At 45.6% G+C, this 22,842-nt stretch overlaps 1 protein-coding gene across 1 annotated transcript; it reads left to right on the top strand.

Moving 5' to 3' along the window:
* The first annotated feature begins 7,093 nt into the window (after positions 1–7,093).
* UBL7 (ubiquitin like 7) lies at positions 7,094–21,857 on the top strand. The gene is made up of 11 exons (XM_044279845.1): positions 7,094–7,210; positions 8,951–9,146; positions 9,218–9,337; positions 10,331–10,413; positions 12,104–12,188; positions 12,361–12,418; positions 14,246–14,376; positions 14,909–14,958; positions 15,049–15,216; positions 15,350–15,472; positions 21,491–21,857. Exons 2-11 carry the CDS (start codon positions 8,966–8,968, stop codon positions 21,626–21,628), a joined length of 1,137 nt encoding a protein of 378 aa, XP_044135780.1. The 5' UTR covers positions 7,094–7,210; positions 8,951–8,965; the 3' UTR covers positions 21,629–21,857.
* Positions 21,858–22,842: the final 985 nt, after the last annotated feature.

Below are 22,842 nucleotides of genomic sequence, written 5' to 3'. Positions count from 1 at the left end.
AATGCTGGATCTAGCACTAATACATTTTAATGTAAATTAATGCCGGCAACTGATCCGGAATTTTGGACGGAGATAATACCGCAGCATTTCCTCTGTCCAAAACGCTGTTCAGTGACTGAACTGAAGACATCCTGATGCATCCTGAACGGATTTCTCTCTATTCAGAATGCATTAGGATAAAACTGATCCGTTCTTTCCCGGTATTAAGCCCCTAGGACAGAACTCAGTGCCGGAAAAGAAAAACAGTAGTGTGAAAGTACCCTTACTTTGTCCAGAATTTTGCCACACATTGGCGTATTGTAATCCATGTTCCCTTTCTCACAAAGCCACTTCCCCTTTTTCGACTGAAGAGTTAAGTGTCCAAGAAATGTGGTGCAAGGCATGGGCGCCAGGATTCTGACATCTTTATTAGTAGATCTGCCAATTGAGTTGTATGTATCCGTATGGACGGCAGATGTCACTGGATAGCTAAAAATCAATCAGTAGCAACCCAAAATGTCAGCGTAGCCGTATTGTAAGACTAATTTGTGCTGATTGTATAGCACATAAAACTCATGTCCTCCCGCTTCTGAAAGTAACACTAGAACTGCTGGACGCGAGCTTCACGGTGTGTGGATTCTTCATGACATATCATGCGCAATGCTAGCGGTTGGCTGACTCTGTATAATGCACACCACCATTAGGGTCAGCGCCAGCCCTAATTTATTAAGAGGCATATATGTCTCCTAATAAATTGGGCATATCACACTCAGGCGCACAGGAGATCAAGACTGGCGTGTGGGAATGCCTGGATCAGAGGACAGTCACCTCCATCTGTCTAACCACTAAGATGCGACAATTGCTATTGCCTGTGGCATTTGAGAGGTTAAATGACTGGGATCAGTGTTATCTGTGATATCAGTCAATGTGGGTGGGTTAGTATTATGCAGCTGGCATCCTCTGCATATGGAGCAAGCTCAGATCATGTGCATGCATACCCCTAAGGCCTCATGCACACGACCGTAGTTTGGGTCCGCATCCGAGCCGCAGTATTTGGACCCATTCACTTCAACAGGGCCGCAAAAGATGCGGACAGCACACCGTGTGCTGTCCGCATCCTTTGCTCCGTTCCGTGGCCCCGCAAAAAAAAATATAGCATGTCCTATTCTTGTCCGTTTTGCGGACAAGAATAGGCATTTCTACAATGGGCCACCTGTTCTGTTCCACAAATTGCAGAAGGGACACAGGCGGCTTCCGCATTTTTGCAGATCCGCGGTTTGCGGATCGCAAAAAACGGAACGGTCATGTGCATGAGGCCAAACACAAATCACATACTTGTTCATCATTGTGCCTTAACACCAAGCCAGCATTAGTAATGGCTTGGTGGGTATATAAGGTGTGTGATAGGCTGTCTGCACACATCCCTTGCTGGCATGGGTAAATGGGAGGAAAAAAGGGGTGAATATTGGCTTTTTGGCCAAGGATGGCAGTATTTCTGAAACTGCGTAGTTTGTGAACTGTTCTCGTGCTGCATTGGTAGGAGTGTATGGTGAGCGGACTATAGCAACACGGAAACTTTAGCGCACCATGTGTCTTTGATGTGAGAGGTGAACATCTCCAAAGTGTGCAGTGGCGGGCTGACACCCTACAGTGGAGCAGCTCCCCACCAAAATGAACCAGGGGCTACCAGACATGTGTCTAAAACAACAGTGCAGTGAACCTTACTGCGCAGGGGGCTCCGAAGTAGAAGGAAGGTCACTGCACTTTTTCTAATGAAGTTGCATCAGCAGAAAAGGCTTCAATCTTCACGCAGTATCAGAGTTGGACCTCTGCTGATTGGAAAATGGTTTCCTTCTCCGACGAGTCACATTTTCTGCTTCATCGAATGGATGGCATGTCAGGTGAGAAACATCAGAGAACGAACACCCTGCACCCATTGCTGGAAGAACATAAGGTGGTGGCAGTGTTATGGTCTGGGGAATGTTTTCGTGCCATTCATCCATGTGGAAGGCACTCTCAACCGATTTGAGTAGGAGTCCATCCTTGCAGATCATATACACCCATACATGCTGACTGTCTTCTCTGGGGCAGATAAGATCTTCCAGCAAGAAAAAACATGTCACGCTGCTAGAAAAAAAAAAAAAAAGTACAACTGTACTACCCCAGCGCCCCCAACCCAATTGAGCAATCTTCAGCGTAAGGCCTCATGCACATGACTGTTGTGTGTTTTCTGGTCCGCAATTTGTGGAACGACGCGGACAGGCATTAATATAACTGCCTATTCTTGTCCGCAAAACGGACAAGGACCACAGAACGGAGCAACGAATGCGTAAAGCACATGGAGTGCTGTCTGCATCTTTTGCGGCCCCAATGAAGTGAATGGGTCCGCATCCAAGCCGCAAAAACTGCGGGTCAGATGCGGACCAAAACAACAGTGCATGAGGCCTAAAACACACGGAGCCCTTATCCAGCAATAATGAGAGGAACATCTAATATTTGTGACAGATAGAGAAGGTTTCCATCATTCAGAATAGACACGTTCTCTCATTGACTGTCGCCATAAACAATCCTTTTCAATTAACTTTACAAAATAAACCAGTATGACAAACCAGGGCCAACTGGGCTTCTGCATAGGGCTGCGCCTTTCAGGGACAGCAGTGAACTAGATGCAGGGGGTGGACTTTTCCTGGCTTTGTGGTTATGTGCTTCTCCATAAGAGTATGTATTATGTGTGGAAAGTCTGCAGTGTAATACAGCACCAGCTAAGTAGATGTACGTGGTGCGGATCTTGAAATCTGCAGCATGCCAGTTGTTTGTGTAGATTTCACCCTTCGCAATGCAAACGGTGGGATCCGGGACAAATCCGCGTCTAAATCCTTGACAGGATCCACAAGTAACACATGCAGATTTTGGTATGGGAATGTACCAAAAACGCATGAATATCTGTGTGGAAAATAGGCATAAGGGTTCATTCACACGACCGTATTTTTGGTTCCGCAATTTTGCCGAACCCATTCATTTCAATGGGGCCGCAAAAGATGCAGACAGCACACAATGTGCTGTCCGCATCCGTAGTTCCGTTCCACGGCCCCGCAAAAAATGATAGAGCATGTCCTATTCTTGTCCGTAAGGGCAGACAAGAATAGGCATTTATATCATAGGGCCGGCTACATTCACATGGCCGATATCCCTGTTTTGCTGATCCGCAATTTGCGGACTGCAAAACACATACAGTCGTATGTAGCCTAAACCACACTGCCATGTGCATATAGCCTAGGAGCTCATTCACATCATGCCTTTGCATCATTTCTTGATACAGTGTATATTAAAAAGTGGTGAAAAAAAATCTTATATTTTTTTTTAAATGCAGCAAAACTCAATATATCATCAAACCATAACACCCCATGTCACAATCACAATCTCTTTTCACCTGTGTAAACCAGGCCGGTATTTTTGAGAAATGTGGCAACCGTAGACACTGCATGAGATGCGTGGGGGCCACAGGAAGAGCCATGAGCACGCCTCGCTGGTTCAGGAGGATGACTGTACATGAGGTGTCACCTCTGCGCCATATTAGCGCTCTCTGCTACCGTGCTCGCCTGGGGCATGAGGCGCTGCTTTCCTAGGTGCACATATGGCTCCACTTCACTCTGGGGGAGATTTATTAATACTTGTGAAAATTAGAGATGAGCAAATTTTATATTTTGAAATTCGTTCACACTTCGTTTGTTGGTAAAAGCAGAATTGCGTTATGGATTCCGTTACCATGGACCATAACGCAATTCTATGACGGAATGCCTTTAGAGGCATTCCATTATAATTGAAGTCTATGGCCTACATAACAGATCCGTCCCATTTCCGTCATGCTGGAGTCCTCTACTGAATAACGGAAACAGGACGGATCCGTTATGCAGCCCATAGACTTCCATTATGATGAAATGAATAACAGAATGCCTCTAAAGGCATCCCGTCATAGATTTGCCTTAGTGTCCGTGGTAATGGAATCCATAACACAATTCACCTTTTAACAACAAACACGAATGAATTTCAAAATATGAAATCTGCTCATCTTTAGTGAAAAATCAAACGTGTAATGGTTGCCCATGGGCAACCAATCAGATTCTACCTCTCATTTTCAGAAGCCCTTTCGAAAATGAAAGCAGTGACCTGACTGATTGCCATGGGCAACTGCACCATTTTGAAGACGTTACGACTCGAGAGCTGGCTTATGAGCGTTTACACAGGATAAGCACATCTTCCATTTAGGCCTCATGCACACGACCGTAGTTCTGGTCCACATCCGAGCCGCAGTTTTTGCGGCTTGGATGCGGACCCATTCGGTTCAATGGGGCCGCACTCTGTGTGCTGTCCGCATCCGTTGCTCCGTTCCGTGCCCCCGCAAAAAAATATAACCTGTCCTATTCTTGTCCGTTTTGCAGACAAGAATAGGCATTTCTACAATGGGCTGCTCGTTCCGTTAATTGCGGAAGGCACAGGGGTGGCTTTCTGTTTTTTGCGGATCCGCGGTCGTGTGCATATAGCCTAAAGCTGGATGATGGCCTAGTGCAGGATGAATGTCTACAACGTGCAGCTGCCCGACTCCTGATTATTTAGGAATGAAGCGCTAAAGTATATTCATAATTTAATCATACATTCAAATGAGCCATTTGTCAGTGCGCCTGGTGAATCATCCGCTGAATAACACGGTCGCCATTTACAGAGACTCAATCTATTTCACCTCTTCTAGACAGCACCATATACAACGTTCCGCATTGGTTAGAAACACACGTAGTGCCTAGCGGTAAGAAACACAGCAAAGTAGTGCCTAGCGGTAAGTTCAGATACAAGTACGTGATGTCATTGGCCCACGCCATCTAGTGGAATGTTGGGATTTGGGGCCACAGAGGAGGCAAAACTGCCATGTGGCAGGGGTACTAAGGAAGCAAAACCGCCTTGTGGAGGGGGTACTAAGGAGGCAAAACCGCCTTGTGGAGGGGGTACTAAGGAGGCAAAGCCGCCTTGTGGAGGGGGTACTAAGGAGGCAGAGCCGCCTTGTGGAGGGGGTACTAAGGAGGCAAAGCCGCCTTGTGGAGGGGGTACTAAGGAGGCAAAGCCGCCTTGTGGAGGGGGTACTAAGGAGGCAAAGCCGCCTTGTGGAGGGGGTACTAAGGAGGCAAAGCCGCCTTGTGGAGGGGGTACTAAGGAGGCAAAGCCGCCTTGTGGAGGGGGTACTAAGGAGGCAAAGCCGCCTTGTGGAGGGGGTACTAAGGAGGCAAAGCCGCCTTGTGGAGGGGGTACTAAGGAGGCAAAGCCGCCTTGTGGAGGGGGTACTAAGGAGGCAAAGCCGCCTTGTGGAGGGGGTACTAAGGAGGCAAAGCCGCCTTGTGGAGGGGGTACTAAGGAGGCAAAGCCGCCTTGTGGAGGGGGTACTAAGGAGGCAAAGCCGCCTTGTGGAGGGGGTACTAAGGAGGCAAAGCCGCCTTGTGGAGGGGGTACTAAGGAGGCAAAGCCGCCTTGTGGAGGGGGTACTAAGGAGGCAAAGCCGCCTTGTGGAGGGGGTACTAAGGAGGCAAAGCCGCCTTGTGGAGGGGGTACTAAGGAGGCAAAGCCGCCTTGTGGAGGGGGTACTAAGGAGGCAAAGCCGCCTTGTGGAGGGGGTACTAAGGAGGCAAAGCCGCCTTGTGGAGGGGGTACTAAGGAGGCAAAGCCGCCTTGTGGAGGGGGTACTAAGGAGGCAAAGCCGCCTTGTGGAGGGGGTACTAAGGAGGCAAAGCCGCCTTGTGGAGGGGGTACTAAGGAGGCAAAGCCGCCTTGTGGAGGGGGTACTAAGGAGGCAAAGCCGCCTTGTGGAGGGGGTACTAAGGAGGCAAAGCCGCCTTGTGGAGGGGGTACTAAGGAGGCAAAGCCGCCTTGTGGAGGGGGTACTAAGGAGGCAAAGCCGCCTTGTGGAGGGGGTACTAAGGAGGCAAAGCCGCCTTGTGGAGGGGGTACTAAGGAGGCAAAGCCGCCTTGTGGAGGGGGTACTAAGGAGGCAAAGCCGCCTTGTGGAGGGGGTACTAAGGAGGCAAAGCCGCCTTGTGGAGGGGGTACTAAGGAGGCAAGCCGCCTTGTGGAGGGGGTACTAAGGAGGCAAAGCCGCCTTGTGGAGGGGGTACTAAGGAGGCAAAGCCGCCTTGTGGAGGGGGTACTAAGGAGGCAAAGCCGCCTTGTGGAGGGGGTACTAAGGAGGCAAAGCCGCCGTGTGGAGGGGGTACTAAGGAGGCAAAGCCGCCGTGTGGAGGGGGTACTAAGGAGGCAAAGCCGCCGTGTGGAGGGGGTACTAAGGAGGCAAAGCCGCCGTGTGGAGGGGGTACTAAGGAGGCAAAGCCGCCGTGTGGAGGGGGTACTAAGGAGGCAAAGCCGCCGTGTGGAGGGGGTACTAAGGAGGCAAAGCCGCCGTGTGGAGGGGGTACTAAGGAGGCAAAGCCGCCGTGTGGAGGGGGTACTAAGGAGGCAAAGCCGCCGTGTGGAGGGGGTACTAAGGAGGCAAAGCCGCCGTGTGGAGGGGGTACTAAGGAGGCAAAGCCGCCGTGTGGAGGGGGTACTAAGGAGGCAAAGCCGCCTTGTGGAGGGGGTACTAAGGAGGCAAAGCCGCCTTGTGGAGGGGGTACTAAGGAGGCAAAGCCGCCTTGTGGAGGGGGTACTAAGGAGGCAAAGCCGCCTTGTGGAGGGGGTACTAAGGAGGCAAAGCCGCCTTGTGGAGGGGGTACTAAGGAGGCAAAGCCGCCTTGTGGAGGGGGTACTAAGGAGGCAAAGCCGCCTTGTGGAGGGGGTACTAAGGAGGCAAAGCCGCCTTGTGGAGGGGGTACTAAGGAGGCAAAACCGCCGTGTGGAGGGGGTACTAAGGAGGCAAAACCGCCTCAAGGAGTTAATATACCTTGTAAGGGGATGAGGGGTGAGCAATGTAACTGTGCAGCTCCCACAGCCCTTATATATTTCACTACAAACTACATAAAAGTACAGCCCCCTCACCAGAAATCACTGACCACAGCATAAGTGCCTGCACTCTCCCTGCTCTGCACTCTCCTTACAGCTCTTTTCCTGCATCTGGCACAGTCTGTAAGGGGCGGGACGAAGCGGTCACATGATCTCATGACGTCATGCCCTCAAAGAAGCCAATACATTCTAGGCTTTACCTTACGTTAGACGTAGTCATTTCCGAGTGGATTGTAAACAAAAGGGACCTCGGCAGGTATGTTGTGTGTGCAGGGCTCTGTATGTCGCCTCGTCATGCCATCGCTGCCCTGCAGTGGTGTACCGTACAGGGAGTCATGTGTAAGCCTAGTGGCATTCAGCTAGAAGCAGCTCATAAAACCTCAGTGACAATACAGGCGACATACTAAAGGGGTGCTTTCTTCCAAAAACAGCCCCCACACCCGTCCATCAGCCCCATTCACTTAAGTGGAAGTTGGCTTTCAAATCCTGGGTAACCCCTTTAAAGGGGCTGTTCAGGCTTTTTACTACTGATGACCTATCCTCAGGATAGGTCATCCATATCAGACCAGCAGGGGCCCGACACCCAGCACCCCCTCCAGTCAGCCAGCAGGAAGAGAGACAAGAGGTGACAATAATAAAAGCCTGGAAAACCCCTTAAAGGACTGGGTTATGTGACAGGGCCATAGAAAAGCGGTGCGTCACATAACACGCCAGAGAGTACCCCTGAGAATCTTGCCAACCCCCAAATGAACTGCACAACCCATGCCTACCACCCCAGAAACCCTAACACAAGAGAACAGCCCTTTAAAAAAGCCCCCCAGGCCCCAAAATGCAGCTCTGCCCTCCTTAGCTTCCATGAATGGTCCAAAGTTCGGGTTCGTGTTATCGAAGAATCCCTTTATGGATTCCTAATTACTTTATGGTCCGTGGTAGCGGAATCCATAACGGGATTCTCCGATAACCCAAACTTTGGACGCAGAACTTAAGACACAAGTTCGCTCAACACTACCCAGGACCCATACACTCCAGGTTTACTCTTCTTATATATGGCATGGATAGGGTGACCGTAACTGCACGAAACGCCAGCTCCTTTTTATGCCAGTGGTCATAAATTGTATATGGTAAAAATCCAATAAGGCTACTTTCACACTAGCGTTTTTGATGGATCAGTCATAGATTCGCAAAAACGCTTCCGTCATGGTAATACAATAAAATGTAAAAAAAAAAAAGTGAATAAAAACAGAATGCGTTGCTGCCATCAAGCTCTAAATTAGTTTTTATTATTTTTATTAAATGATAAAATGTCAACATCTAATATGTGGTCTATGAGATTTGTAAGTCATGGCATTCTGTTTTTATGTACATTTATTCACATTTTAGGCCGAATGCACATGACCGTGAACGATCCGTGGTATCCCGGCCTGGCATCCTGCTGAGAGTGTGAGCGCACGGCGTTATTGGTTGCTATGACGCCGTGCGCTTTGTGCCGCCGCTGCAGTACAGTAATACACTCGTATGATCTATATGAGTGTACTACTGTAGTGCAGTGGCGGCACGAAGTGCACGGCGTTATAGTAACCAATCAGGCCTTGCGCTCCTGCTGTCAGTAGAATGCCAGGCCGGGATACCACGGACCGCTCACGTGTTCCACGGTCGTGTACGTTCGGCCTTACACAGCGTCCCAACTTTTTGGGCTGGGGGTTGTAGGACTATACCACTACTGTGGATCTTGAAGGCCTAGCGCCTACATTCCCATGATGACACCTTAATTAGGTCCTCGTAATTACTATGTATATAAAGTAGTTATTACTAGATCAATAATGTATATTTTACTTGATAATCCAACAAGGGACTCTTTATGTTGCAGACTAAATTGTCACTAGTTCTGACCCATCTGGTGCTGAATTAATGGACTTTTATTCTATTTCCATCTCTGCCTCAGTGACTTTTTCTTTTTTGTTATCGCCCTTCTTTTTCCCATCCTCCTCCAATTCAGAATTTACACTCTGTCATGTCTGAGCTCCATATATGCGTCCAGCTGGCGGATCAGCCTCTCTCTCCTAAATCCATTGTCCACCTCCCGGTTCATTCCACTGGTGATGGGGATTCTTCTTGTGGTCACCGAGTGTCCGTGGTCAAACAGCTGATCACTGCCACGTTGCCAGAGTCACTACCAGACCCAGAGCTGATAGGTGAGCATTTATTGTCACGTGAGGTGGGGGTTAAAGGACGGATCTTATGTCTTCTTTATGTTTCTGTACAGACCTTGTCCACTGTGGTCGACGTCTCAGAGATGATCAGACCCTGGAATTTTACGGAGTACAGTCAGGAAGCACTGTCCATATTCTGCGGAGAGCCTGGCCGGAGCCCCCACCTCGACCTGGTAAGTCATTGCATTACTAATCGCTGCAACTTTGAAGTTATTGTACATGTGGATGGATTGGGCATGTGGCGGTATTTTGTCCTATTCTCCTTCTTGTGGACTCTCCACCACTTTGCAGGACATCATTGAGAATGTGCACAACAGCAAGCGTTGTTTTTCTTGATCACCACGATGTATCTGTGCATTTTTGATCATGATGAAAGGCTGAATGTAAGAGGGAAGGTGTGGGTGGGATGGATATGGCCCGTGTTCAAGCACTTTTGTTTTCTATAGAGCCTGCCGTGAACAGGATGTATGTCATCCTATAGGTTTTCATTCAGATAATGGAGCACAAACGCACGTGATCTCTAAGGGAGAGGCCACATGTAGTGGTTGAAGCAAGGCTGAATCCTGCAGCTGCATTAGATTTTAAATGCAAATTTTTTATTTTATTTTTTTTTAGATTTTTTTTTCTGTTAAAAATCTGCTAAAGGCTACATGCACATGAACGTATTTTGTTTCCGTGTCCATTCCGTTTTTTTTTTGTTGTTTTTTTGCGGATAGGATGCAGAGCCATTCATTTCAATGGTTCCGCAAAAAATGCAGACTGGACGCCCCGCAAAAAAAATAGAACATGTCTTAGTCTTGTCCGTTTTAGACATTGTTACAATGGATCCGCAAAAAAAAGCTAAAACGGATAGCATGTGGATGTCATCCCTTTTTTTGCGGACCGCAAAACACATACGGTCGTGTGCATGTAGCCTAAATGTAACAAAAAACAAACAAACATGCTAATATATTTCAATTCTCCCGTCCAACCTCAGCTCTGCCCTCTGGGCGAGGGTCCCGGGTGCTTCCTTTTTGTGCTTGTGCTCTGTGCAGCATATGCTGCGTCCGATGTGACAAGTGCAGTATGTGGAGGGGTCAGATGTCATGTCAGTAGCTAAGCCATTACAAACTCATATGTGTCCTGTGGTTAGAAAAAAATTCTTATATTTTGTTTTTTCGTCTTAGAACCTGTAGATAAAATTGCTGCTAGCCGTGAGTTCCGTGCTCTGCATACAGCTCTGCATACTAGTTCTACCTACCGTGATGCAGTAAGTATCAAGTATTTTGGGGGTTTTATTAAAGGGTTTGTGGACAGACCTGCGATGGGTGGCCTACTTATCTGCTCCGCGGTGCTGGCTCACCACTTCTTCTGTCCCCAGCTGCTCCACTGTAATCCCAGGATGTCAACTTCCGTTATGACGCTGCTGCAGCCAATCAATGGCCACTGTGGTGACCTGCTCCCTTTGCATCACGTGACCATTTGACACGACACAATAGAAGCAAGTCACAGCTGTGGCCAGTGATTGGCTGTAGCAGCGTGAAATAGGAAGTTTACATCCTGGGAGCCGAGCAGAGAAGGAGTGGGGAGCAAACACTAGGAAGCAGGTAAGGCTACTTTCACATCTGCGCTTTCCCTTTCCGCTATTGAGATCCTTCATAGGATCTCAGTGGGGGGGGACACTTTCGTTTTGTCCCCATTCATTATCATTGGGGACAAAACTGAACTCAAGGGAACGGAGTGCACCAGAATGCATTCCGTTCCGTTTCATTGTGTTCCCATAACGCACACAAAAGCATTGGAAGCAGCGTTTTTGAGTGCGTCCTTGGATGCGGAACAAGATGGATCCGTCATGACTCACAATGTAAGTCAATGGTGACAGATCCGTTTTCTCTGACACAATAGAAAACGGATCCGTCCCCCATTGACTTACAATGGTTTTAGAGAGGGATCTGTCATGGCTATTTTAGAGATAATACAACAGGATCCATTTTATAACGGATGCAGACAGTTGTATTCTCTTCCAAAAGAAGACAGTCAGCACTCCGTGTTTCCACGTGTCAGCGTCCCCGGAACAAATGTGAAGAGAAGAAAGGCACTCACTGGTGAGTGCCGATCTTGTCTTCACGGTTGTATTATCTTGACGGAATCGTTTTTGCGGATCGAAGACAGATGCATCAAAAACACTGATGTAAAAGTAGCCTAAGTAGGTCTCCCTTTACAAATCTGCCTAAGGCCCCTTTCACACGAATGGGCCGGATGCATTCAGAGTGCGTTCAGGAAAACTCGCACCATTTCAATATAAGATCTGGGCGGGGTCCGGCACCCCTGCCGATCAGCTGTTTGAAGAGGAGACGTGCGCCGTGCCAGCGCTGCCTCCTCTTCACTGTTTACCTTCTCGCCGGCGGGGGTCCGACACCCGGCGATCTGATATTGATGACCTATCCTGAAGATAGGTCATGGATATTAAAAGCCCCTTTAATTTTGTTTACATCAGGGATCAGCAACCTCCGGCACTACAGCTGTTCTGAAACTACAACTCTCTGAATTCTCCGTTCACTTCTGTGGGAGTTACAAATACAGCCGAGTAAGTATGCATGTTGGGAGTTGTAGTGCCGAAGGTTGCTGATCCCTGATCTACATTATAAATGTAATTTGCTGAAGTGAGACCACCGCTTTAAGGAATTCAAACATGTTTGCTATTGTAAGTAAGAACTTCCAGTTTAAAATGTCAGCAGGGCATCAACTTAGAGGAAACATAAGCATCTGATAGATATGAAATGTGGGAACTGACGGCTAAAAATCCAACCTCTTGGATCCTGGGTTTCCCTGACTGCATAGTCTCATAGATGTTAGATTGAAGGCAGATTCTGTGAATTTTGACCGTATCTGCTGCATGAAGTTGTATTTCCATTTGACATTAGTAACTGGGAGCACTAAGCCTTGTCATTGTCACCCAGGTGTTCAAGCTTCTTGGCAGTCGAGAGTCCTTGGAGCAGATCGTTGTGGCAACCCCTGGCCTTAGCTCTGATCCCGTAGCCATGGGTGAGTGTAAAAGTCATTGCTTGGTCTTTAGGACAGACGCTCTGATAGCGGGCCATTTACTCAGGGGACATGATAAGATTTGGCTGGGGATCTGTGGCTTGGATGTACGTAGCCGTATATTATACTATGAATTTGTACAGTACAAAAATCCACTGATGACCTGTCTTCACAGGAGTTCTGCAGGATAAAGACCTGTTCACAGTCTTCACTGATCCCAGCATGCTGGACACGTAAGTGTTAATATCCATCATCCGTGAAGCATTGCACACGCTGAACATAAAATCTATATAATGTAATATTGGATGTTGTGCAGGGCCTCAGAAGCTCCCTTCTACCATTATTGCCAGTAGCCTGCAGTATTATCAGCTTAATGTATATTTTGTTGGCAAAAATTAATTTGAATTGAATGTTCTCCTCTCTCCAGATTGAATCTCATTATATAATGATTGCAGCATCCACCGTCGTATTAATAATGAGAGCAGTAATAGCAGCTGAGTGTATCAGCGAAAAGCAGCTTGTTCACAGCCGCTAATGCTTCTTATCTATGATCCAACAACGCTATATGTAAAGTGTATTTGTTTGTGTCATTATTAAAAGAGTTGTCCGAGAAAGAAAAAAAATGCAAAGAAAAAAATATAAAAAAGCAATAATCAACTGTTCAGTCCCTCTACAGTGATGACATAACATACATTCACATGATTGCTGCAGCCAGTCACTGGCCTCAGCAGGCACGTGTCGTGTGTGCTAGAATTTCTGCTTGGGGCATGCCATTGGCTGCAGTGGCCACATTCATGAACCCTGGGACCACCAAAGAGGCAGGGGATTAACCAGATAATGGGGTCTTTTATTTAAATCCAGGACAACCCACTACATTATTATATAGAACTAGGGTTTGCTTCCTTTCTCTTTTTGATTTCTATTGAGGTTGCAGTTCTGGAAGTACAGTTTCCAAGGCATCTGTAAGGTTTGACTTAAAGGGCTTCTGTCACCCCACTAAAGTCATATTTTTTTTTTTGGGCTAGTTACATTCCTTATAGTGCGATATATGAAAATATAATGGTGTTACTTGCTTTCATTCAGCCGTTTCTTTTAAAAACCAAGTTTTATAATATGTAAATCAGGTCTCTACCAGCAAGTAGGGCGTCTACTTGCTGGTAGCCGCCGCAAAAAACCGCCCCCTCGTCGTGTTGATTGACAGGGCCAGCCGTGATCTCCTCCTCCGGCCGGCCCTGTCAGCATTTTAAAAATCGCGCGCCTCTGTTCATTCGGCGCAGGCGCTCTGAGATGAGGAGGCTCGTCTCCTCAGAACTCCCTCAGTGCGCCTGCGCCGATGACGTCTTCTATTTCGGTGATGTCATCGGCGCAGGCGCACTGAGGGAGTTCTGGGGAGACGAGCCTCCTCATCTCAGAGCGCCTGCGCTGAATGAACAGACTACTGCCAATTACAAACACTCGTTCATCGGGTAATTGGGATCTTTTAGTAGGTTTAAAAATTATTTGGGATCTTTTAGCAAGTTTATCATGCTGTGTAACCACGATCTGCTGCCGGCAAACAATGATTCAGTATGGGGACGAGCGATGGCATTAGCGATCACTCCTTTCCATACTGAGGAGGAGATCGCTGCATGTAATGGCTTCCCTCCCGACAATCGCCTGCAAAATCTGTAAGGGTCCATTCACACGTCCGCAAAATGGATCCACATCCGTTCCGCAATTTTGTGGAACGGGTGCAGACACATTCATTTTCACTGGGGCCGGAATGTTTTGTCCGCATCCGCATTTGCGCTTCCGTTTCCGCAAAAAAATAGAACATGTCCTATTCTTGTCCGCAATTGCGGACAAGATTAGGCATTTTCTATTATAGTGCCGGCGATGTGCGGTACGCAAATTGCACAATGCACATTGCCAGTGTCTGTGTTTTGCGGATCCGCAGAACACTTATGGACGTGTGAATGGACCCTTAGTGTAATATAAGCTTCAGTTATCTGGAAGTTTTGTGACTTCTGCTCATGTCTAAGGTTTGTTTTAAAATCCCAATTTCCTCTGAATTCTTCCAGGCTAGTGTCTTCCCACCCCGCCCTAGTAAATGCTATAATACTAATCCTGCATTCAGTGACTGGAAGTTCTTCGCTCCCTCCAACAGATGGCGCTGCTCACACAGTTCCTCCTGCAACCCTACATATGCCAGGTTAGAACATCATTATAGTGGGGCCTGATTATTTGGTTTGCCTCTCGGTGTATTTGCGCTCTGTCTCTGCGTTCGTCACTAATTACCTTATCGTAAAATAAAGGGCATTTTTTGTATGATGAAAAGTTAGACAATTTTCCGGTGTACTTTCTGCATGAAATCCTCACAGTTTTCAAGATCTCTGCTTGCAGTCTGTCTTCATCCTATGATGGGCACACAGGCATTGGACTTGTTGCAATTCCTATCTCTGATAACTGCATTGTAACTGTAATGAGACGGGTGCGATCTTCACTCGACCTGACCAAGACTGCTTTGCGATCTTCACCTGACCAGGTATTCTTGAAGTAAACAATGAAGGTTTCAATTAAATGGAAGCAAGCAGAGGTCTTAATAAACATGAAAAATGGATACAGAAAGAATAATGGGAAATTGTATAATTTTATACAAAGAATAATCTGTAACCGTGCCGCCCTTGTGTTGCGTTTTGTGTTCCGTTGACTTTTTCTGCTGACAGTTGTGTGCCTTCTGTCAGGTGGGTTCCTATTTGATGGACTGTCAGATGAAGAGGATGAGTATCCACAGGTGAGACGGTACTGGAGTATATGTACAAAATGAATAACATTTCCAAGACAAATCTTCATTGTTAAAACAATGTTCTCTTTCATTCACAAGAGCTCTCGCTCAGGATCCTCTAGTAACACATCTGGTCCCCGTCCTGCTTCTCTTGGCTATACTGGAGCTTCAGGTCCTCGTCCTATCACTCAGAGTGAACTGGCTACGGCTCTGGCTCTTGCAAGTACCCCAGAGAGCAGCTCTCACACCCCAACACCTGGAACACAGGTCAGAACACCTCTTTAAACCTCTGATATACTGTAGATTATGCCTTGGCTTGGGTTTATTCTGATTGGAATGAAATATTTCTGCATGTTGGCTTACTAAGGAAATGTAAATGTATTGGTTATATATTCTGTAGGGTCATTCTTCAGGAACATCCCCCATGTCCTCTAGCGTTCAGTCAGGAACACCCATCACCAATGACTTGTTCAGCCAAGCTTTGCAACATGCACTACAAGCTTCCAGCCAAACAACACAACAGGTGAGTTATACGTCATGTAACATTAACCCCGCCAAACCCCATGCAAATTAATGGGCTAATGGCATGGTTCCTGTGCCAGAACTCCATTAGTTGACATGCTGTGTTTGCTGACACTGCACTCTCCTGCATGTAGTGCCATCACCAGGATCGGGCTGTCACCGTCACCAGTGATGCTGCACTGTGGTTGAGGACAGAAGTAATTGGTTCCCTTTGACTAAAAGCCTGAAAACATCACTGTATTTCCTAATGCAGAAGATGCTACTGATGTCACAGGGATTTCCTGCACAGAGGGGGCTCAGAGGGATACAGATGCATCTTCTCTGCATATCTCAATATACAGATCACTAGTAACATTGGTTACTATTAGAGCACTGTTATGTGTTCCCGACTGTCCCCCTGCTAACCTGAGCCCCACAGAGTAAAAAATATTATAATAAATACATACATATAGTGAATTGGGGAAATAAATGCACCAGGTGCTCTAGTATCATATGTTAATGTATTTTACCCAAAATGTGCATTAATTCTCCAAGGCCAAATTTATTTCTCTCCTCCCTGACCCGAACTACACTGACTAAAAATATAAACGCAACACTTTCGGTTTTGCTCTCATTTTGCAAAGATCTGAAACATTTTCTACATACACAAAAGACCCATTACTATTATTGTTCACAAATCGGTCTAAATCTGTGTTAGTGAGAACTTTGCCGAGATAATCCATCCCACATCACAGGTGTGGCATATAAAGGTGCTGATTAGACTGCATGAATATTGCACAGGTGTGCCTTAGACTGCCCACAATAAAAGACCACTCTGAAATGTGCAGTTTGATCACACAGCACAATGCCACAGATGTTGCATCATTTGAGGGAGCGTGCAATTGGCATCTGCCTGCAGGAATGTCTACCAGAGCTGTTCCAGTGCAATCAATGTTTATTTCTTTACCATAAGCCGTCTCCAAAGGCGTTTCAGAGAATTTGGCAGTACATCCAACCGGCCTCACAACCGCAGACCACGTGTAACCACACCAGCCCAGGACCTCCACATCCAGCATGTTCACCTCCATGATCGTCTGAGACCAGCCACCCGGACAGCTGCAGCAACAATCGGTTTGCATAACCAAAGAATTTCTGCACAAACTGCCAGAAACCATCTCAGGGAAGCTCATCTGCGTGCTCGTCATCCTCATCGGGGTCTGGACCTGACTGCAGTTCGTCGTCGTAACCGACTTAACTGTGCAAATGCTCACATTCGATGGCGTCTGGCAAGTTGAAGAGGCGTTCTGTTCACAGATGAGTCCCGGTTTTTACTGTTCAGGGCAGGTGGCAGACAGCGTATGTGGCATCGTGTGGGTGAGCAGTTTGCTGACGTCAACATTGTGGATCGAGTGGCCCATGGTGGCGGTGGTGTTATGGTATGGGCAGGTTTATGTTATGGACAACGAACACAGGTGCATTTCATGGATGGCATTTTGAATGCACAGAGATACCGTCACGAAATCCTGAGGCCCATTGTTGTGCCATTCATCCACGACCATCACCTAATGCTGCAGCATGATAATGCACAGCCCCATATTGCAAGGATCTGTACACAATTCCTGGAAGCTGAAAACATCTTAGTTCTTGCATGGCCAGCATAGTCACCGGACATGTCACCTATTGAGCATGTTTGGGATGATCTGGATCTGCGTTTACGACAGCTTGTTCCAGTTCCTGCCAATATTCTGCAACTTCGCACAGCTATTGGAGTGGAGTGGACCAACATTCCACAGGCCACGATCAACAACCTGATCAACTCTATGCAACGGAGATGTGTTGTACTGCGTGAGGCAAATGGTGGCCAGACCAGATACTGACTGCTTTTCTGATTTCCCCCCCCCCCCCCCAGTAAGGCAAAGCTGTGCATATTTCAGAGTGGCCTTTATTGTGGGGAGTCTAAGGCACACCTGTGCAATATTCATGCTGTCTAATCAGCACCTTGATATGCCACACCTGTGAGGTGGGATGGATTATCTCGGCAAAGGAGAAGTGCTCACTAACACAGATTTAGACAGATTTGTGAACAATATTTGAGAGTAATGGGTCTTTTGTGTATGTAGAAAATGTTTCAGATATTTGAGTTCAGCTAATGCAAAATGGAGCAAAACCGAAAGTGTTGCGTTTATATTTTGGTCAGTGTAGTTTTGCTTTTCACTACAAAACTTTTGTACCTCGATAATTACCATCCACATTTACATGCGGTGTGTCTAAAGCTATTGGATGGAGATACATTTGAAACTAAACTGGGGTCTTCATTCTTAACACTTTAGTGATATTGTATGTTAACACCTTATTGACCAGCCTGTTTTTGGCCTTAATGATCTAGCGTTTTTTTCTTCCTTTTTTCAGCTTCACCTATCGTTAGCTATAACTTTTTTATTTTTACATCTATGTATCTGTATGAGTGCTTGTTTTTACGGGACAAGTTGTAGTTTTTAATGCCGTCATTTTGGGGTACACATAACTTCCTGATTAACTTTTATTAATTCTTTTCTGGGAGGGAGATGTGAAAAACAGCAATTCTGCAACTGAGTTTTTACATTATAAATTTTACGCCATTCATTTTTCATTATAAATATCATAATATCTTTATTCTCTGGGTCAGTACAATTACAGCATTACCAAATACATATATATTTAATTTTAATTTTTTTCTTAAACTTTTTTTTTCCAACTTTTGTGCAATAAAACGATCTTCCTTTTTTTTTTAAGTAAGAAAAACATTTTGCATCTCCGCATCCCAAGACCCAAAACTTTTTTCTTTTTCTTTCTATGGAGTTGTGTGAGGGCTTGATTTTTGCGGGACGACTTTTAGTTTTCATTAGTATCATTTTGAAGTAAATTACATTTTTTGATCGCTTGTTATTAGGTTTTTCCGGAGGCAACTAAGAATCAATTAGCAATTGTCATTTTATTTTAATTTTTTACGGTTTTCACTGTAGGGGAAAATTTACATGACATTTATGTAGTGTGGGTTGTTACGGACACGGTGATATCCAAACATATGGGGGAGATTTTATTTTTGCAATTTTTTTAAATTTAAAAGCATATTTTTCAATGATAAAAAATGCATTTTTTTTATAAACTTTTTTTTTTCTTTACTACTTAATAGTCCCACAAGGGGACTATAACAGACAATATTTTGATTGCTTTTTGAAATACAATGCTCTATCGCTATAGTGCGTAGCATTTTAATGTCAGTGATATACTGACATTGAACAGCAGGCTGCGCCAGAGAGGCGCAGCCTGCTGGAAAACACTCAAAGCTGGCTTGGAGTGTATACCATACCATTCCTATACCAGGAAATAACTTTTAAGGTACAGTATCTCACAATTGTGAGTACACACCTCACATTTTTGTAAATATTTTATCATATTTTTTCATGGGACAACACTGAAGATCTGACACTTTTTTACAATGTAAAGTAGTCAGTGTACGGCTTGTATAACAGCATACATTTGGTGTGTCCTCAAAATGACTCAACACACAGCCATTAATGTCTAAACCGCTGGCAACAAAAGTGAGTACACCGCTAAGTGAAAATGGCCAAAGTGTGGTCACCATTATTTTCCAGCACTGCCTTAACTCTCTTGGGCATGGAGTTCACTAGAGCTTCATAGGTTGCCACTGGAATCCTCTTCCACTCCTTCAAGACGACATCAGGGAGCTTGTGGATGTTAGGCCCCTTTCACACGGACGAGAATTCCACACGGGTGCAATGCGTGAGGTGAACGCACTGAATCTGGACCCATTCACTTCAATGGGGCTGTGCAGATGAGCGGTGATTTTCACACATCACTTGTGTGTTGCGTGAAAATCGCAGCATGTTCTATATTCTGCATTTTTCACGCAACGCAGGCCCCATAGAAATGAATGGGGATGCGTGAAAATTGCAGAGCTTCCGCAAGCAAGTGCAGATGCGGTGTGATTTTCATGCATGGTGGCTAGAAGATGATGTTATTAAAATGATAAAAGTCAATTTACTGTATTGTTTTCCCTTATAACATGGTTACAACTTACAAAGGAAAATAATAGCATTCTTAATACAGAATGCTTACAAAAATGTTGCTTGAGGGGTTAAAAAATAAAATAAATTAACTTACTTCATCCTCTTCTTCGCGCAGCCGGCATCGTCTTCTTTCTTCATCTTTCAGGACCTGCAAAAGGACCTTTGATTGCCTAATCGCGCTCCTCACGTTGTGAGCGTGGTGACGTCAGTGCAGGTCCTGCAGAATGAAGATAGAAAATGATTCCGGCAGCAAACAAGTGGATGAGGTGAGTTAATTATTATTATTTTTTTTAACCTTTCAAGCAACATTTTAGTAAGCATTCTGTATAAAGAATGCTATTATTTTCCTTTATAACCATGTTATAAGGGAAAATAATAAAATATACAGAACACCTAACCCAAACCCGAACTTCAGTGAAGAAGTTTGGGTCTGAGTACCACATTAAGTTTTTTTTCATTTCACTCGCGCGGAAAAAACTGAACAAAACTAAAATTGAGTGCGCACTCGCGCGGGTTTCCTGCAATGCACACGCGACGCATCCGGAGCAAATCCGGGATGCCCGTGTGAAAGAGGCGTTAGAGACCTTGCGCTCCTCTACCTTCCGTTTGAGGATGCTCCACAGATAATAGGGTTTAGGTCTGGAGACAGGCATGGCCAGTGCAGCACATTTACCCTCAGTTTCTTTAGCAAGGCAGTGGTCGTCTTGGAGGTGTGTTTTTGAGGTCGTTATCATGTTGGAATAATGCCCTGCGGCCCAGTTTCCGAAGGGAGGGAATGATGTTCTGCTTCAGTGTGTCATAGTACATGTTGGCATTCCCTCAATGAACCGTAGCTCCCCACAGCCGGCAGCACTCATGCAGCCCCCAACCATAACACTCCCACCACCATGCTTAACTGTAAGCAGGACACACTTGTCTTTGTACTCCTCACCTGGTTGCCACCACACATGCTTGACACCATTTGAACCAAATAAGTTTATCTTGGTCTCATCAGACCACAGGACATGGTTCCAGTAATCCATGTCCTTAGTCTGCTTGTCTTCAGCAAACTCTTTGCGGGCCTCCTTGTGCATCACCTTTAGAAGAGGCTTCCTTCTGGGATGAAAGCCATGCAGACCAATTTGATGCAGTGTGCGGTGTATGGTCTGAGCACTGACAGGCTGACCCACCTCTTTAACCTCTGCAGCAATGTGTGGCAGCACTGATACGTCTATTTTGAAAAGACAACCTGTGGATATGACACTGAGCACTTGCACCCAACTTCTATGGTTGACCATGACGAGGCTTGTTCTGAGTGCAACCTGTCTTGTTAAATCGCTGTATGGTCTTGGCCACTGTGCTGCAGCTAAATCTCAGGGTGGTGACAATCTTCTTATAGCCTGGGCCATGTTTATGTAGAGCAACAATTCTTTTTTTTCAGATCCTCAGAGAGTTCTTTGCCATGAGGTGTAATGTAGAACTTCCAGTAACCAGTATGAGAACGATATAACCACACTGAACACACGTGTTCCCCACTCACACCTGAGACCTTGTAACACTAACTAGTCGCATGACACCGGGGAGATAAAATGGCTAATTGGGCACAATTTGGCCATTTTCACTTAGGGGTACTCACTTTTGTTGCCAGTGGTTTAGACATTAATGGCTGTGTGTTGAGTTATTTTGAGGGCACACCAAATTTATACTGTTATATAAGCTGTACACCGACTACTTTACATTGTATCAAAGTGTCAGATCTTCGGCGTTGTCTCATGAAAAGATATAATAAAATATTCACAGAAATGTGAGGGGTGCACTTACTTTTGTGAGATACTGTACTTTCAGGTCCTCATTCTAAATTAAGGTACAAATCCAGATAGTGAGGGCAGATTAAGTAGGTTTCAGAGAAGGGGTAGAGAATAATGCAGCTCGGTTCTTTAAAATACACTCTATCGTTCCTGATTCATTGTTATTTTTCTCTTGTCTTCTAGAATCAGTGGCAGCCTCAGCTGCAACAGCTGCGAGATATGGGCATCCGAGATGAAGAACTCAGTCTGCGAGCGTTACAGGCCACAGGGGGAGATATCCAGGCTGCGCTGGAGCTCATCTTTGCTGGGGGTGCTTTGTAATTAATTTTTTAATTCTGTGATATCACGGCAACATTGATTAATCTAAATTCTTCATCTTTTCAAAATAGATGGAATTTACTTCAACCATTCTCAGCGTGGTTTGTAGACCCAGAGGCGTATTTATTGCACCACTTTCCTGAATACAGTATTTTGCCGTAATATTCTTCTTTGCATGTATATATGAATATTGTGTTATATGACATTTATTAAACTTTTTTTTTCTCTGAAACAGATTGGTGTGCATTAAGTCTGCCTACAAACTAACTAGGACATATTAAAAATAAATTAGTCAGTCATCAAGTTCCAGTTCAGCATCTGCATGGCTATCTCTGGGTGTACAATTACCTTTTATGTAGAAGGTGGAAATGTTTCTTAGTAGTGAATGGACTTTGCATCCTGGTAATCATTGCCACAGCTATTGTGCTACATTACTCCTATAAAATACTGAAACATTATTTCAAAAGTTTCTTTATTATAGAATTGTGAGTAAAATACTTTGTATTATTGTGTAGTCATTCTGTCAAATTAAAAAAAGAAAGCTGCCCTCTTTTGATATTTCGTGTTTCTTAGAAATGTTGCCCAGCTGATCACTGCTGTAAACTTGCTACCTCTTAGTTTGTACAGGTGGAGGGACAGCGCTTCTATAAAGGGCCAAAATAAAATAAAGACACAACCATGAAATCTCCATGGCTGAACATGGGTAGTAGTATGGGTACTGAAGACCTTGTGACTTTAAATAGGGCACTGTCATAGGATGCCACCTTTAGCACAAGTGAGTTTGTGACCATGCAAACTCGCCAAGCTCTGAAGCATCTGGTAAGAATCACCTCTCTACGGGTGCCAGACAGCCTCTGAAAGTGACATCAGCACAAGAACGGTGCATCAGGGGCTTCATCAAATGGGTATCTGATCGAGCAGCTCTTATGCCCCTTTCACACGAGTGGATTTTCCACGCGGGTGCAATGCGTGACATGAACACATAGCACCCGCACTGAATCCTGACCCATTCATTTCAATGGGGCTGTGTACATGAGCAATGATTTTCACGCATCAGTTCTATATTGTGTGAAAATGACAGCTTGTTCTATATTCAGCGTTTTTGACGCAGCCCTGACCCTATAGAAGTGAATGGGGCTGAGTGAAAAACGCATTGCATCCGCAAGCAAGTGCGGGTGCGATGTGTTTTTCACTGATGGTTGCTAAGAGACTTTGTT

This window comes from Bufo gargarizans, chromosome 2 (assembly GCF_014858855.1).
Source record: "Bufo gargarizans isolate SCDJY-AF-19 chromosome 2, ASM1485885v1, whole genome shotgun sequence".
In the NCBI taxonomy this organism is placed as follows: Eukaryota; Metazoa; Chordata; class Amphibia; order Anura; family Bufonidae; genus Bufo; species Bufo gargarizans.
This window is presented reverse-complemented; position numbering and strand designations above follow the sequence as displayed.

What these genes read in the sequence shown, in the direction of transcription:
- UBL7 (XM_044279845.1), top strand. Translation starts at nt 8,966, where the DNA reads ATGTCTGAGCTCCATATATGCGTCCAGCTGGCGGATCAGCCTCTCTCT. An exon ending in CCCCAACACCTGGAACACAG is followed by an intron (nt 15,217 to 15,349) that starts GTCAGAACACCT and finishes TATATTCTGTAG; the next exon opens with GGTCATTCTTCAGGAACATC. An exon ending in CCAGCCAAACAACACAACAG is followed by an intron (nt 15,473 to 21,490) that starts GTGAGTTATACG and finishes CTTGTCTTCTAG; the next exon opens with AATCAGTGGCAGCCTCAGCT.